Source organism: Herpailurus yagouaroundi, unplaced genomic scaffold, assembly GCF_014898765.1.
Source record: "Herpailurus yagouaroundi ecotype Mexico unplaced genomic scaffold, PumYag 141, whole genome shotgun sequence".
Lineage (NCBI taxonomy): Eukaryota > Metazoa > Chordata > Mammalia > Carnivora > Felidae > Herpailurus > Herpailurus yagouaroundi.
The window spans coordinates 48,117,056-48,133,927 of record NW_024412396.1 but is presented as its reverse complement, the minus strand read 5'-3'; the positions used below and the strand labels follow the sequence as shown (position 1 = coordinate 48,133,927).

The window sequence follows — 16,872 nt, the reverse complement described above, 5'->3', positions numbered from 1 at the left end:
CTGCACCAGCAAGTGAAGGTGGGCTGTTGGACAGGTGGGTGGGTTAGGTCCTGAACGAGATTTCTTCTCCTCCCCTCCCACGCTTGCTCCAGTGGAAGACCTGTTGACAGCCGCCTGCTCCAGTATTTTCCCTGGAGCTGGCACCAACCAGGAGCTGGCCCTGCACTGTCTGCATGAGTCCAGGGGAGACATCCTGGTGAGACGATGGCCCTGGTGGGGGGAGGGACCCTGAGGGAGGCTGGCATGGATCCATGTCTGCTGCCCAGGAGCCAGGGCTGCTGGCCTACTGATTGGAGGCAGGCAGGAGGGTCTGACCAGGTTGGGGGTCGTAGGGGCTCCACCGAAGGTAGTCGTAGTTCCAAACTCCAGACTTTGCTGCACAGGGTCCTCTTGTCTACCCTAGTCCCTGATTCTGGGTCAGTGGGTCCCCGCCCTCAGAAAGGCTGTCACTGAGGGCTTTCTCCACCTATGGCTGTCTGTCCTGGGGGCCACATGTTCTCTCGTAAGAGGCCCTTGGCCTGGTTCCTGAGCAGCTCCACCCTCCGTGATCTTGCCATCCTGCCAAACCTCTTGCCCCTCAGCAGTTACACAGGGTAAAAATAAATGCCCACCTTACTACTCAGAGGGTTGAAGAGGCCTTCTGAATTGTGCCTGGCACCTAGGAGGCTCAGCCTACCACTGAGACCCCTGCAGGGCACTGACCTTTTCCTCACTTCCCCTTCAGGAAACGCTGAATAAGCTGCTACTGAAGAAGCCCCTGCGGCCCCATAACCACCCACTGGCAACTTATCACTACACAGGTGAGCCTGGGACCTGGAGCCTCGAGGTCTCCAGCATCAGCGGGGCCCAGCTTGGTGCTGAGTCACAGCCCTGGATGGGGGTGAGGAGGTCGGGGGCAGATAAGCCAAGAGCCGGAGTGAAAGAACTGACACCAAAGATGGGGTAGTTCTCAAGGGGCTTCCTGTGCCCTGAAGGGGCAGAGAGAAAGGCGTGGGCAGGTGGGAGCCCATGCAGGCAAAAAAGTCCATGGCAAGGTGCAAGGGACAGGAATCTGGGGAGTGCCATCCCAATTGGCATCCGGTGCTTGGAACTTAGACAACCCCTGGAGTGCCGTGTCCCATCCTGGGCACTGTGCTTTTAAAGGGACAGTGACCAAATGGCATAATCACAGCAGCCACCGATCCCTGTTGAGTGGTACCTCTTGTGTGTGCAAGGCAGAGCAGCAAGGGTTTCACGTGCATTATCTCCTTGAGTCTGCGCCACAACTGGTGAGGTGGCTTGTGTGACCAGGTCCCAGTTCCCAAGTGAGGTGATTGAGGCTCAGAGGCTAGTAAGTGGCGGAAGCAGAAATATGGATCAAGCTCTGAATGGCTGCAGAGACCGTGGACGGATGACTTCACACTTTTCTGCTGGTCACTCACAGTCCCATCCACCTCACTAACCCTGGCTCCCGCTTTGCCTTACAGGTTCTGACCAGTGGAAGATGGCTGAGAGGAAGCTGTTCAACAAGGGCATTGCCATCTATAAGAAGGATTTCTTCCTGGTGCAGCAGCTGGTGAGCTGGGGCTCTGTTTCAGGCGCAAGAGGCAGCCAGGGGCCGGCTGTGTGATTTGGGGCTCCCTCTGCCGGTGGTGGCCCTGCAGTCTCTCTGAAAAAAACAGTCAGGTTAATGCCACTAAGTATTGTCGGAGAGAATTTTCTAAACAAAACAAGGGGAGAAGATTGGGCCTTTCCTCCCCTTGGTTCCGAGCCTTCTTCCCTCATGTTAAGGTAGTATGGCCATGCTGGGGGTGGGGGTGGGGAGGGGGGGGGGGGGGTGGTCTCAGAAGGAGGCCTGAGTGGGCAGACCCAGTGGTGTCAGACTTCAGAGAGTGACTTGCCTGAGGCAGAACAGGAAGAGAAGGAAGGCTGCAGACTGAGGTGAGCCATTTCCCAGGGGGCTAGAGTACTTCAAAAGCCACAATCAGTATGTAGAGGAGAGGTCACCCTAAGATGAGGGGAACTGAGAGCCAACAAGTGACTGTATAACAGACCGGGCTGGGGTGGGGGGGGGGGCCACTGCCTTCTTCCTGTCAGACCCAGGGCTTCCTTCCAGTAACTCAGCTGACCAAGCAGAGGAGGCCAAGTTGACTTTTCCTAGATTGAATTTATCTTGCCTCTCCCCATGTTCTTCTGGGAGAAGATTGTTTTGCTAATCCAAGGACCTGCATCTTTCCAGCAGCCCTGTCTCATAAAATCTCAGCTGTACAGACCACCGAGGGAATGGGGTTTCCAAGAATGTGCTCTTTCCTCCTGGAATTGTAGATTGTGTCAGGACAGCTCTGGGGACTGGGCAAAGTGCGGATGAATTCTTCTACAAGGGCCCTGTTGTGAGGACAGTCATTTGCTGGGTTTCAGTAACATTCCATTCCCTGATTGGGCAATATTTCTGCGAAGTACCCGCCTGTGAAATTCACTGTGGTGCCCCTAACGCCTTAATGAGAAGAGCAGACTGTTAGTCACACAGATGATCAGAGAGAATTGACAACAAAAGTGTAAACAGGATCTAATTAGTAAATCTGTGACTTGGCCATTCCTGTGAGATACAGCGTATCTGTTTTCTCCTCAGGCGCAGAGAACTCACTGACCCCTTGGGCTCTGTAGACAGACTTCCCAGCTCCCACTGCAGCCCAGCAGTTGGCAGAGCAGTCTGGGAGCCTGGGGGAGAAAGGGCAGAGTCAGAGCAAAGAGCCTCTGTGTGTGGGAAATCTGTCCGGAAACTAAACCCAGTAGCCAGATGGATTTGTGAAACGGGAGCGCTAGGATTTCAAGTCTTGGGAGGCCCTTGGAAGTCATCTTACTCGTGAAGAGACTTGCCTGAGGTCACACATTTAGTGGCAGAGTTAGGAGTGAGACTTAGGCCTTCTGCTTCCTTTTCAGGTTTTTCCAGAGCTTTCTTGTTAGTCTCCCTTGAGTGCCTCTGTGATTTAGGACAGTTTAACATTCTTCTATCCTCACTTGTCAGTTGCTGTTCCCTGGGAGGAATGACAGTGTTGCCCAGATTGATGAAGGGAGTCTGTGTTGCCGGGTCTGGGCTGGCTCTGAATGGGGATGGTGTCCAGACTTTTTCACCCTTAACTGTTTACTTTGAAAAATTTTGAAACTTACAGAAAAATTGAAAGCATAGTACAGTAAACACCCACACATTCCTCATTTAGATTTACCAATTGTTAACATTGGTCACACTTGCTTTCCCTCTTTCTCTGTCTATACTTAAATTTATATACACGCTTATTTCATTTCTCTGTGTTTTAACTAGTCATTAAAAGTAAGTTACAAGCGGTCCCTAGGTGGCTCAGTCGGTTGAGCATCCAACTCTTTTTTTTTTTTTTTTATGTTTATTTATTTATTTTGAGAGAGCAAGAGCAGGGAAGGGGCAGAGAGAGAGAGACAGAATCCCAAGCAGGTTCTGCATTGTCAGTGCAGAACCTGATGGGGGGCTCGAATCCATGAACTGTGAGATCATGACCTGAGCCAAAACCACGAGTTGAATGCTTAATCCATTGAGCCACCAGGGTGCCCCAAGTGACAAACTCTTGATTTCAGCTCAGGTCATGATCCCAGAATCTTGGATTGAGACCCATGTTGGGCTCTGTGCTCAGCATGACGCCTGCTTGAGATTCTCTCTCGCCGCCCCCCCCCCCTCCCTATACCCCTCTCCCCTGCTCATGCTCTCTTAAAAAAAATTTTTTTTAAAGGTATGTTACAGATTTGATCCAAATATCTCTTTAAAAACAAGGTTATATATTCTTGCAAAACCATAATACTATTATCATACCCAAGAAATTTAATAATATTCTCTAATATGCAGTCTCTATTCAAATCTCCCCAATGGCTCCATGTGGTCCTTTTTGGCTTTTTTTTTCCCCCTTCCTAATAGTGCTGAAGTGTTGTTTAATTGAATGTCAGTGGTTTGTTCAGGGAAGGCATTGGAGAAATGCTTGTATTTCTTGGGTTTCTTGGATTTAGCATTTGGGGAGGAGGGGACATGCATGGATGGGAAAGGCTGGAGAATCTCCAGGCAGATGAGCTGAGCCAGGAACTCTGACCTCAGTTTTGGCTTCAAATCAGATCCAGACCAAGACCGTGGCCCAATGCGTGGAATTCTACTACACCTACAAGAAGCAGGTGAAAATTGGTCGCAACGGGACGCTAACCTTCGGGGATGTGGATACAAGTGACGAGAAGTCGGCCCAGGAAGAGGTTGAAGTGGATATTAAGGTGACTCCCTTCCCAGCCTCAGCTGCTTAGAGTCCTGACTGTGTCTGGGGCCGAGGGCTGAGTTGAGAGCCTGGGGCCAAGCTCTCTGGAAGCGCCTGGAGGGTAAAGAGAGCAAGGCAGTGTCCCTGACAGCCCCAAGGAGCTAATGTCCTGGGCACCGGACCTAGCCCTTTAGGTCCCCCTGTCTGTCTGTCAGCGTCAAGGTAATAATACATTGTGTTGATGCAGAACATTGGGGAATTTTCCCACAATATCTGCATGAGCACTGACCTCCTGTCTCCTCATAGCACACCTCTAATACTGTTGCCCTAACTTGAGGCATTCTTGTACAACCATGATGAATGTGTTATCTCTGCATCCTACCACATGTCAACGTTACTGTTTCTACGACATCCGCATACCACCTGGGCTACTACTTCATATTTTTCTTTAAGTCAACTCAGTTTTTACTCAGAAGGGAAATGTTATGTCCCAATCATAAACAGAAAACCAGTACTGTTTGCCGTAGAAGGCACTAGCAAAAGTAAATATATATGAGAGTCAGTGTTGTTAAAATCCAGGTAGATACTGTTACCTGCCAGGGCTCTGAGTCTCAGACCTGACCTTTGGTTAATTAAGTCTGGGGGCTTATTCTGGGGAGTGTGCGACTCTTGATCTTGAGCTCGTGAGTTCGAGCCCCACGTTCAGTGTAGAGATTACTTAAAAATAAAATCTTTAAGGGGCACCTGGATGGCTCAGTCGGTGAAGCATCCAATTTAAGCTCAGGTTGTGATCTCGTGGTTTGTGAGTTCAAACCCCACGTCGGGCTCTGTGCTGACAGCTCGGAGCCTGGAACCTGCTTTGGATTCTGTGTCTCCCTCTCTTTCTGCCCCTCTCCTGCTTGCGCTCTCTCTCTCGCTCTCAAAAATAAATATTAAAAAAAATCTGAATCACAGGAAAAATTATTAGGGAAGCATTAAATAGAGACAAGCAGAAGTTTCAAAAAAATCTCTAAAAAATAATAATAAAGTCTGGAGAAGTATAAAAGACACATTTAGACCTAACTCAAAACTTTATGTTTGACGTAATCAGGATAGAAAAGAGAATGCTATTTAATTCTGTGTCCACATATCCATCTAACATCATGTTGGGGTTATAACTCCATACTTGCTGACATGCTGCACGAAGACAGGGAGTGGTTTGGTCCCTCTTTTACAGACGGGGAAGTGGGTGGAGTTCCCAGAAGCATTACAAAGACAGTTTAGAACTGGAGCTAAGGCTGCTGTCTGCTCTTCCAGACCACCTTGCCGAAGGATGTGTCTGTCTCTTGGACTGGCATGCTCCCTTCCTGCCCCGAGCTCAATCTCAAGTGCTCAGTCTCTTCCTGAGGGCTTTCAGGGCTCAAGACTCCCTCTTCTTTCCCAGGCCGACTATCTGGGGGAGGAGATAGAATTATGTAGTGCAGGAGGCTGGCTGGGCCAGGCCAGGCAAGCAGGATGAGCAGGGACTAGTCGTCCCCGGCTGGGTCAGAATCGGAGCAGTATGGCTGTGTAACTAGAGCTCCAGGCTCACTGCCCTCATTCTTATCCCCCATAGACTTCCCAGAAGTTCCCAAGGATGCCTCTTTCCAGAAGAGAGTCTCCAAGTGAAGAGAGGCTGGAGCCCAAGAGAGAAGCAAAGGAGCCCAGGAAGGAGGGGGAGGAGGAAGTGCCAGAGATCCAGGAGAAGGGAGAGCAGGAAGAGGGGCGAGAGCGAAGCCGGAGGGCAGCGGCTGTCAAAGCCACACAGACACTACAGGCCAATGAGTCGGTAAGTGTGACCTCCACTAGGGGAGCCCAGGGCCAGGAGGAGGGCTGGAGCTGGGCCTGGGGGTGAGGGAGGGAGGGCAGAACAGGAACATGGTGATGATGATCATCGCCATAATGGCAGGAAATGTACTAAGTACCTTATGTTTTTAACTTATTTAATCCTCATAACCCTATGCGGTAGGTACTGTCATTATTCCCATTTTACAGATGAGGAAATGGAGGCCCCTAGATAAGACAGCTGGTAGGTAGCCTGACTCCAAAATTCTGCTCTTAAGTTTTTATACTATACTGCTTCTGTACCTGAGACTGAAGAAGAAGGCTTTGTGAAAACCCAAAAGGTGTGTGGGACGTGGCAGAAGCATCTATGAGTTGTAGCTGTGGCAGGTTCTCCATAAGAGAGCTGTGTCCCTGACAAGAATATCTGACAAGAATGAGCTGAAACATTGGGGTGCCTGGGTGGCTCAGTCGGTTAAGCTTTGGCTCAGGTCATGATCTAGTGGTTCGTGAGTTCCAGCCCCTTATTGGGCTCTGTGCTGTTGGTGTGGAGACTGCTTGGGATTCTCTCTCTTTCCCTTTCCCCCACTTGCATTCTCTCTCTCTCTCTCAAAATAAATTAAAAAAAAAAAAGGGCTGAAACAATGAGGATAATAACAATGGCCCCTCTCATAGGTTCTCTGCAAAGTGCCTTCCTTTCCAGTATCTCATTAATTCCTCACAATAACCCCATAAAGTGTTAACCCCTACCTCAAAGATAGACGCAACTGAGTTCAGAGATGATATGTGACTTGCCTGAGTTCCTGCCTGCAGTCCTCGTAGTGAGGTCCTCTGTCCACCATATCATAGACCAAGAAACAAGACATACCACCAGAGGTGTTCCTTGTCAGGGAGATGTCCCCCCAAAGAGAGTAGGGATTACTATGAGAGGCTTACAAATTTTTTTGTGTGTTGTACACTTAGGCTTGCAGGAAGACTCCAGACTGTTTGCTCCCTTCCGAGCCTGGGCTGTGCTCTTTCTCCCAGAGCTGTGCTCTATGCGCAAGCTTCATCAAGTCCTGCTGACTTTTGGGAATACTTCCCTAGGAGGGTCAACCCCATGCACGTACTTATGACTCCTAGCGGCCATCTGAGGCTCCCCTAACCCAAGGCCTGTGATTCCTCCCAAGCACCTCTCCAGGTCTGTTCCAGGTGTCCTCCACTCTCCATCATCTGCTTGGCATTTCTCGTGGTGACTCATGCTGTCTGTCCCTTTCACTAGATTTCAAGCTCCCTGAGAGCAGGGGGCTCCTGTCTGTCCCCTCTGTATCCCCAGCATATGGCACCGTCACATGGATTTGAATCTGATTTATGGAATTAAGGCATGAATGGATGGATTAAATGAAGACGTGAAAACATTAATTGAGACACCAAGACCCCCTTCAGATAGATGCATGGAGACGTCTTCTGGCAGCTTGGGCTGTCCCACAGGATTACTGTACCAACAGCTTTGTAAAGATACAGTTGGCCAGGGGCACCTGGGTGGCTCAGTTGGTTCAGCGTCTGACTTTGGGTCCGGTTATGATCTCGTGGCTCTTGAGTCTGAGCTGTGCATCCGGCTCTGTGCTGACAGCTCAGACCCTGGAGCCTCTTCAGGTTCCATGTCTCCCTCTCTCTTTGCCCCTCCCTAGCTTGTGCTTTCTCTCTCTCTCTCTCTCTCTCTCTCTCTCTCTCTCAAAAATAAATAAACATTAAAAAAAAAAAAAGTTGGCCAAAGACCCAAATGGGCTGGCAAAAAGCAGTGAGTACCTTGTCACTGAAAGGATTCCAGCGGATTCTAGAGGACCGTTTGGCAGGAGCATCTGACCTTTAAGAGCCCTGTGTTCCTGAGATGCCAGAATTCAGGAACCTCTCTTCCCCAGATCTCTCACCTCTCCTTGTTTGATCCTCTCCAGGCCAATGACATCCTCATCCTCCGAAGCCATGAGTCTAACGCCCCTGGCTCTGCTGGTGGCCAAGCCTCAGAGAAGCCAAGAGAGGGGGCAGGGAAGTCACGGAGGGCACTACCTTTCTCGGAGAAGAAGAAAAAACCGGAGACATTTAACAAGACCCAGAATCAGGAGAACACTTTCCCTTGTAAAAAGTGTGGCAGGTAAGATGCTAGGCCCTGCCTCCCCGGGGACCCAGCAGGGTGGCCACGGCTGGGGGTCAGGAAGTGTGCTTTCCAGGGGAGCTTTCGCGTTGTCATCTGATTGGCTCCGAGGGTTTCTAGGGCAGTGACGTCACTTGGCAGCTCTTGGAGCAGGGGGTGACAGCACTGGATCCGGAACCCTTCAGTTCCCTAGGTGGAGGGTAGAGCCGGCCGTGTGGCCCAAGCCAGTCAGGCGGGGCCGGGGACACGCCCGCCACACAGACGCACCCGTGCACGGGCGCGCACACGCACACTGCCCAGACACACGCGCACCCGCACGCACGCTCTCTGGTCTGGTGGTCAGGGGGTGGGGGGTGGGGACGGCCTTCTTACTGGAGCCCCTCCTGCCCGGCTGCAGGGTGTTTTACAAGGTGAAGAGCCGCAGCGCCCACATGAAGAGCCACGCAGAACAGGAGAAGAAGGCTGCCGCCCTGAGGCAGAAGGAGAAGGAGGCCGCTGCCGCCGCGGCAACCGCAGCCGCCGCCTCTCCGCACCAGCCCGCGCTGCGCGAGGAGAGCGGCGCGGGTGAGAGGGGCTGACGCCGCCGGGGCTCAGGGGCCCGCCCCTCGCCCTGGACCCCCGGCCCTCCCTGCACCAGCCTGCCCAAGCTCCTGCGAGCACCCTGGAACCTCCAGAGGGAGAGAGGAGAGATCACGTGGACTTTTCTCTGAAGAACAAGACAATAAAATAAACGGCTCTTTTATTTATAAAGGCCCCAGGAGCAGTCGTCTAGGCTGCAGGATCCAGTTCTCTTTGCATTCTGTCTGTCGGAAGTAGTCCTTGCGCGTTCCTCCAACTGCACTGCGAAGGCCCCTGCTGGCTGGGGCTGCCCCTCCGGACGGGCTCCAGCGCCGCCACTGCTGCCTCCCGCGCTGGGACCGCTGCTGCAGCGCAGCCTCTTCTGGTCCTCCTGGTTCCCCTGCTCCCCCTCGGTCACCATGGAGAGCCAAGCAAGCACAAGCTCACCCTCCTTGCAGCATTTTTCCCCCCCCCCCCCCCAGAGGACCTCAAACGCTGCACAGGCCCTGCCCCAAGCCCCAAAAAGAGGAACGCCCCTGGAGGGATTGTGGTGGCCTTCTCCGAGAAGGAGCTCAGCCTGGTACCTGTGCTGTCCCCTACACGACAATGTCCAGGCCTAAGCTGCTCCGGTGACCCTGTCCTCAGGCCACCACCTATGGGAGGAAAGCTACCAGAATGCCTATAGGGCAGAGGACAGGTACCTGTCCCTTTGCTGCTTGCTAGCGGCCTGCTAGGGCTCTGAAGTTTTCTCAGATATTTGGGGAAGGGGCCAGTGTTGGGTCTCAAGCTCTCAGTCTGCTGGAAGGAAGGGAACTGTGCAGAGGGTGGAAGTTGTAGGGTTGGGCTGGAGAGAACTTTTGATAAGCCCTGGCCCTTCCTGCTTCCCACCTTTTTGCCAAACACTTTTGGTCCCCGAAGGCTGCTAAGGGGGCTTATCCTGGGCCCAGCCTGTTCCCTCTTGCCGCAGGTTCCTTGCCTGTGTATGTCCTGCCCTTGGCAGCTGCTTCCTCACCCCATCCCACCTGGTCTAGCGTGGATATCCACCACCCAGCCCCCGGTCCTACATGCTGGAGATTTCTGGATCCTTCCCTGGGAGGGGGAGGTCTCCTAACCAGATTGGACAGGAGCCTTCATTCCTCGACTTGTGTCATTTGGGAGCTATTTATTTATTCTTAATATTTAATTTTTAACATCCTCTCAGGGACCAGGGGCCTCTTGCTTTCCAGAGGCCCAAGTGCATTTATCCCAAAATAAGGCACCTTCTTGGCATCCGCCCCCCCCCACCCCCCCATTCCTAAGACCCTAAGGTCCCTCACCTCATTGCTCTGGAAGCTGTTGCCAGTAGGAGTGATTAGTAGCACTGAAAGAGGGTGGAAAGGTGGAAGGTGTCACCAAAGCCACACAAAGACCAGCAGGAGCAAGGGAGATCAAAGGCAGTTCTTATTGCTACCTCTTCTCTGGCTGTATTTTCAGATTGCCTGAGGGGATTGACTGGAAGCCAGAATTCTAGTTCTGTTTCTAGTTTGAAGAAGCCATATTTGGCATGGAGTCACTGAAGTGAAGTGCTAGAAGGTTCCAGAGGCCTCCCTTGCCAGTCCCATGGAGGGCTGAGTTATTTTTCTGATCTTGCTACTCAAGTTTAGTTGTGTTAGAAGTTCTAAGTGAATGCAAGTATGTTGCAAGAATGCAGGTCAGCATGTTAGGAAGGAGCCAAAAATTCTACTACTCTTACAAGATAGCCTAAAGGCGCCATGTTGGTAGCTAAGAGTGGGGAGGGAGTTTTGTTTCTAAACTATGCACTAACTGGTGTTTTTCAGCATTGATTTATGCATTAATATGGTTCTTCAGGACCCCAGATATGGGAGCAACATCTTTCTCCCCGCCAGACTCCAGGACCGCTACATAAATCTTCAACTTCCCAGTTAGTTTCCTCCAAAGGCTTCTACAAACTCAATGTCCCAAGATCGCAGAAATCTGGTATACCCTCCAGAAATAGAAGGGTAGCAAATTTAGGCTGTCTGCTAAATCACTTATGTAATAAGAGTGCCTTCGCAGCTTTGCCCCAAAGTGCTACTTATGTTTCCCAAGGTTTTTTCTATTTAAATATAATTTAGTTTCAGGCCCCTCTGTGGACACATGGTAACAGGAACCTCCTTCGTTTAGAGTGATTCTCCTCTTCTAAGCTCATAGAAATCAGACTAGGTGAAATGTTGGTGGAGAAAATCAAGGTGGTACCTCTGTATTAATTCCACCAGACCCTGTATTTTAGAAGCGTTCATGCTCCAGGATGGATTTATATCTAGAATATAAGGTGAAAGTTAAAATGTTTAGAGGGCAGATGCAATTGTTCCAAGTGACCTGCCAATAAAGTAGGTGCAGCCATAGGAGCTGGGATAGGTATATCCTTTATGGTGCTTTCTCCCTGTGAACACATTAGGCTCGTCTTGTTTGTTTTTCTTCCTTTTTTCTTCTGTTCAGAGCTGTTTAAGAAGTTAAATGACAAACACCTCCAGCTTTATTATGCCCTCCCCACACCATTTCACATAGCCATTTTCCAGTCTCCATCTACACTTTGCTAAGGGCATGAAATTAACCTAGTGCCTGTGTTCCAGACCGTTTCTGAGGTCTCTTACCCACCCACGGAGTCTGTGCTTCAGTGCACTGGCCTCCATGCCTTCAGCAGCCCCCCTCACAGCTAAGGTACACCCTCATCCCTTCTGCCTCCCCACCTCCACCCCTGGCACAGAGGTCGTGTGCTGCTTATGTCTAAAAGAAATCCCCTATATTTAACTGCCTCAGTGACCTAACCTCTTTCTTCTCATGTGCCAGATGTTAAGATGAAGGAGGAATACAACACATACTCAAGCCTCAGCTGTTTAAATATATTTTCTCTGGGGCTCTCTTTTTTCGAACGGTATTTATTACCAGACTAGCAAGCCTAACTCCTTAGGTTTACAGGAAGTATGCATATTTTTATAAAACAATTGTATGTCCTCCCCATATTTTGCTGTGTTAATATTTGCCTCTAACAGTTTGCAGCTGTTTCACCTTTTCCTTGTTTGTCTCTAAGTTGAAGGCCTTGTTTGGAGGGGACAGCACAGGAACAGCCTTGACAGTCTGTAATTATTGTACAGATATTTTAATAGCATATAAATAAGTATATTCCTTTTATTTTGGGGAAAAAACATCAGACACTGCCTTTTGTGTGTTTGCTGCCTGTGGCACCCTTTTTTAAAGACTGTTACATATTAAAATAGTGTGTATATATATATATATATATATATTACCTCTTTTGCTGTACAGTTGTGATAGACCAGACTGAAGATTTTATTTTTTGTGTGCTTTTTATAAAAAAAAAAAATAACACACTAAAGTAAATCTTGCGGATGTGATTGTAATGTACCTATGTAACTTATTTACTTTTGAATGTTCTTCTGTATCTTTAAACCTTTTATTAAATAAGGTTTTAAAAATTCAGAGTTGAAGGCTGTGTTCTTTTGGGGAGATTTTCACCATCTGGGATCGACTAAGTAGGCCTTGTTTTGCTTGCAATGTATTACTTGACATTTGGAACCACAAGGATTCTCTTTTCATCAGGTCTTTGTCAGTGATGCCGGGAGAGGAAAAATAACACGCTAGTGTTTGCCTGTTTGCAAAGATGACTGAATAGACACAGATCTTTTTACATAACTTTAGACAAGAAAAAGTCTCAACTCAGTGTCTCACACAAAAATATGTACACGGCACACTTCCAACGTGTTAGTTTCATTGACCTAAAGTATGGAGGGGTGCAGAATGCCATCAGGTGGCACAGGGAAGTCGCGGGGCTAAAGATGGTATTTTCCTATGCAGCGGTAGGCCAAGTTTGCCTTGGATGCATTTTCAACAATATCACCTTAACTTCACTCCAGAATTGTATTACCTTTTAAACACGGTGCTTTGTTAGAAAAAAAAATCCGGAAAACGTGAAAAAGGAAATGCGCCATCAAAATAACGCCTGGAGACCCTCGCTAGCCCCTTGGCAACCGCTCGACCCCGAGAACCACGGGAACTCGAGGAACTCAGGTAGTCAAGGCCACCGTTGCCATGGTTACGCTCCGCCACGGGGGCGGGGCGGAAGCAGCTCACTGGGCCTGCCCCGCTCCCCACTGCGGCAGTAACGCCTTCGCGGGCTGCGGATCCCAGGACCTGGCCGCGGAGCTGCGCCACACCGCCGCAGCCCGCCGCAGCCGGCGCACCGCCACTCCTGCCCGCCCTTGCCTCGCTTCTCCGTCCTGCTGGCGCCTCCGCTGCCCGTGGCGTCGTTCCTCGGCCACCTCGCCGCCTGGAGCCATCACTAGGTCTGCAAAGAAGCCACTTGCGGACTGGCCCCGCCGCCGCCGCCGCGACCTCAGAACAATCTCTTCCTTCGGGGACTGCGCAGCCCTCGTCTGCAAAGCAGCCGCTCCTCGCCCAGCTGAAGGCCGGGCTCCGACCGCGAACGCCGGATCAACAGCGGGAGCAAGCAGCGGGTGCCCGACGCCCCAGCTGCCGAGAGGAAGCGGCCACGCCCCGCGACCACACCCCGGCGCCTCTTCAGCCCCGTGGCTCCAGGCTTCGCCACCCGCCGTCGCTCCTCGCCTTCTGCGCTGCGACACGACACCCTGCCTGCGGGTGGGAGACGCGGGCTGCAGACCCCGACCGGAGACGCAAGATGGCGGCGGACGCGTGACTGGCTGCCAGAGCATCCCAGAGGCTTCGCTCGGAGAACCAGCCGAAGGACTGACTTTGCGGGGCAGCGAAAGGACAAGAGGAGGACTCTGGTGTCATTTGTTAATTGTGATCGCGTGAAGCTTGCCTCCCTCGGGCATATTGGGGGGAGTGTCTGCTGCTGTCCTAAGTCCCAGAGCACAGGGAGCCACAGTCTAATCCTTATTTGTAGAGTTGGGGCCCTTGACAGTTGGGAAAATGGCGATGACACTGTTGGAAGACTGGTGCAGGGGGATGGATGTGAACTCCCAGAGAGCCCTGCTGGTCTGGGGGATCCCAGTGAACTGTGATGAGGCTGAAATCGAAGAGACCCTCCAGGCTGCGATGCCCCAGGTGCCCTATCGAGTACTTGGGAGAATGTTTTGGAGGGAAGAGAATGCAAAAGCAGCCTTGTTAGAGCTCACTGGCGCTGTCGATTACGCCGCGATCCCCAGGGAGATGCCGGGTAAAGGAGGGGTCTGGAAAGTGGTCTTTAAACCCCCGACTTCCGATGCTGAATTTTTAGAAAGGCTGCACCTCTTTCTGGCGAGAGAGGGGTGGACCGTGCAAGATGTTGCCCGCGTCCTTGGGTTTCAGAACCCTGCTCCGGCCCCAGGCCCAGATATGCCGGCAGAGATGCTAAACTATATTTTGGATAATGTTATTCAGCCTCTTGTTGAGTCCATATGGTACAAGAAGCTGACGCTGTTCTCTGGGAGGGACATCCCGGGGCCGGGGGAGGAGACCTTTGATCCCTGGCTGGAACACACTAATGAGGTCATAGAGGAGTGGCAGGTGTCTGATGTAGAAAAGAGGCGGCGGTTGATGGAGAGTCTTAGAGGCCCTGCCGCTGATGTCATCCGCATCCTCAAGACTAACAACCCTGCAATAACCACTGCTGAATGCCTGAAGGCCCTTGAGCAGGTGTTTGGGAGCGTCGAGAGCTCTAGGGATGCGCAGGTCAGATTTCTGAACACTTACCAGAACCCGGGAGAAAAGTTATCTGCATATGTCATTCGACTGGAGCCTCTTCTGCAGAAGGTGGTGGAGAAGGGGGCTATAGATAAAGATAACGTGAACCAGGCCCGCCTGGAGCAGGTTATTGCCGGGGCCAACCACAGCGGGGCCATCCGAAGGCAGCTGTGGCTGACGGGGGCTGCGGAAGGGCCTGCCCCTAACCTCTTCCAGTTGCTGGTGCAGATCCGAGAGGAGGAGGCCAAGGAGGAGGAGGAGGAGGCTGAGGCCGCCCTCCTGCAGTTAGGCCTGGAGGGGCACTTCTGAGGCCCAGGAAAAAAGGCTGTACTGCAGATCTAGATCACAGCTGCTTTCCTTGTCTCCATGCTATCTTACAGGTGTCTCTTAGTAGTAAAGACTTAGCCATGTGCTGGGGGGGAGGGGGTTTGAGAGCAGGGAGGCAGCAGGCCTGGGTATTCATGTAACATTAGTACAATCGTGCAAATGAGCACCCTGAGCTACTTACTATAAGTGAGTCGTACCTAGCTGCAATGCCAGGTAAAGACTTGTGCACCAGTGCTCAGTGCAAGCTGTCGTTGTGGCAATCATCAGTTGTAAAACATGTGAATTTGTGACACTTCCCATTGAGGTAATTAAGTGTGAAATTGCATGTTCTGATGTTTAGCACAGGACCTGGCAAACACAAAAAGTGTTCAGTAAAAATGATGAGCCGTTATTACTAATATCGTGAATAGTTCTGTGTTTACAGTAAATTGTTCCTAATTTATATTAATGGAAAGAAATGTGACTTAATTAGATACTACTAGTTATTCAACCATACAAAGCAAATTTCTTATTTTTCATCTTGAAACGTCTGGATCAGTTTAACTGACAAGTGTTCTGAGACTATGGAATGGGGTGTTAGGAAACAATTCTAGAACTGCGTGAATCAATTTTTCTCTGTACAAGATACAGATATAAACTGCATGGGAAGGTTATAAAGAACCAGTTACAGTATCTAGTTCCCCACTTCAAGTCTGTCATTGAATAGTAGTTCTTGTTCATGCTGATTCTAAGTGTTCTAAATTTCAAGTTATCAAAATACATGTATATGAATAAAAATATTTTAAAAATTCTTTTGTCTTGTTTTTCTGACACATATACAAAATTTAAGTGTAATTAAGCTCTATGTTCTCTTAGGAAGACTTCCCCATGCTGCTAAGAAAATCAGACTTCAATGATTTTATCTTTAAACTTCATGTCATACTATGCGAGTTTAAATTGCAGAACCTTTTGGTATTTTCAACTTTTGCATGTTTTCTACAAGGCAAGTGTTAGAAGGCTAAAAAGACCTACGTAAATATTAACTTACTGTGAAATGTTAGAAAATCCTGAAATGGGGCTCAGGATGTCATCTAGCAATGCTTTCTCTCCACTTTCTAAATCCTTTTTCAGCTAAAGGTGTCTATTTTGCTGAGGAATAATTCCTCAGCTTAAAATGAAGGTTTCAGATTTATAGCAGCCATTTGATATCAAGAGGGTACAAATAGGGAAACAGTTTAAAAACATGTTTGACTTCAGAGCTTTAGTGACCAAAGGTGTCTTGAGATCCTAGTAAATCCAGAAGTGGTTACATGAGCATAAGAGTTCAGTGGGGTTTTCCCCTAGTAACAAGGCTTTAAAATTACAGCCAACCTATTTGACAATCATCAGGTAAAAATTTATTTATAAAGGCTACTACTGGTGTACATTCAAACATTTTTCTGTACACTCATGTCATCTGTTCCACCCTCACACGCTTAACACACACATCTCCAAATGTTTGATTCTCAACAACAGATACGCAAGTCTTTGCTTCCCCCAGTAAACATGTCCTCATTCCTCTACTCCCCAACTCACATAGCTTCCCTCTCCATCGCCATTGGCATGACAGCATGGCACCGGGTACACGCCCCCCTCACTTCTCAGACTCCTATCTGTACACATTTACTCCCACCTTCCCCCTGACACTCTCATAAACACACTCCCTCCTCCCACCACACGCGCACATGCACACACACACAGACCCACACGGACACAAACACACACACTACAGCAGTCTCCCATCCCAACCATACAATCCTGTTTCTCCACACATGCTCCCACTGCCACCTCACACCAGCCAGCCACATATACACACACATTCTCACTCCACGCAAGTTACGTTCATAACGAAAATAGTGGGTTTCTCTCACCCGATGTCAGAGGCATCCTTCAATGTCTGTACATAGAGATATACCTTCTTATAGCTGCCGAACTGCATTTTAGGAAGGAGGGTTATCACTTCAGATTCTTTTATTATATGTAACGGTTATATATCGACATATACATACATATGTATTTGATTACATATATATGGTACACATGTAAGGATTCTAGATGTCCATCCTTTATTCTAGAAAACTAAAAATAATGAGCTGT

At 49.8% G+C, this 16,872-nt stretch overlaps 2 protein-coding genes across 7 annotated transcripts in view; both read left to right on the top strand.

Moving 5' to 3' along the window:
* The window catches only part of MIDEAS (mitotic deacetylase associated SANT domain protein), a 66,834-nt gene extending 54,627 nt beyond the window's left edge, over nt 1–12,207 (top strand). For 4 of the 6 annotated variants that reach the window (XM_040477639.1, XM_040477638.1, XM_040477640.1 and 1 more), the window contains exons 7-13: nt 93–196; nt 725–800; nt 1,467–1,555; nt 4,111–4,260; nt 5,836–6,048; nt 7,976–8,172; nt 8,570–12,207. In XM_040477639.1, the coding sequence (XP_040333573.1) occupies nt 93–196; nt 725–800; nt 1,467–1,555; nt 4,111–4,260; nt 5,836–6,048; nt 7,976–8,172; nt 8,570–8,750 (1,010 nt within the window). In that variant the 3' untranslated portion in view covers nt 8,751–12,207. Of the gene's footprint in view, nt 1–92; nt 197–724; nt 801–1,466; nt 1,556–4,110; nt 4,261–5,835; nt 6,049–7,975; nt 8,177–8,569 lie in introns of those variants that run through there. The other 2 variants (XM_040477643.1, XM_040477642.1) reach the window with 2 other exon arrangements.
* A 1,444-nt stretch (nt 12,208–13,651) lies between these two features.
* PNMA1 (PNMA family member 1) lies at nt 13,652–15,548 on the top strand. The gene has a single exon (XM_040477644.1). The coding sequence runs from the start codon at nt 13,678–13,680 to the stop codon at nt 14,737–14,739; it is 1,062 nt and encodes a 353-aa protein (XP_040333578.1). The 5' UTR covers nt 13,652–13,677; the 3' UTR covers nt 14,740–15,548.
* Nucleotides 15,549–16,872: the final 1,324 nt, after the last annotated feature.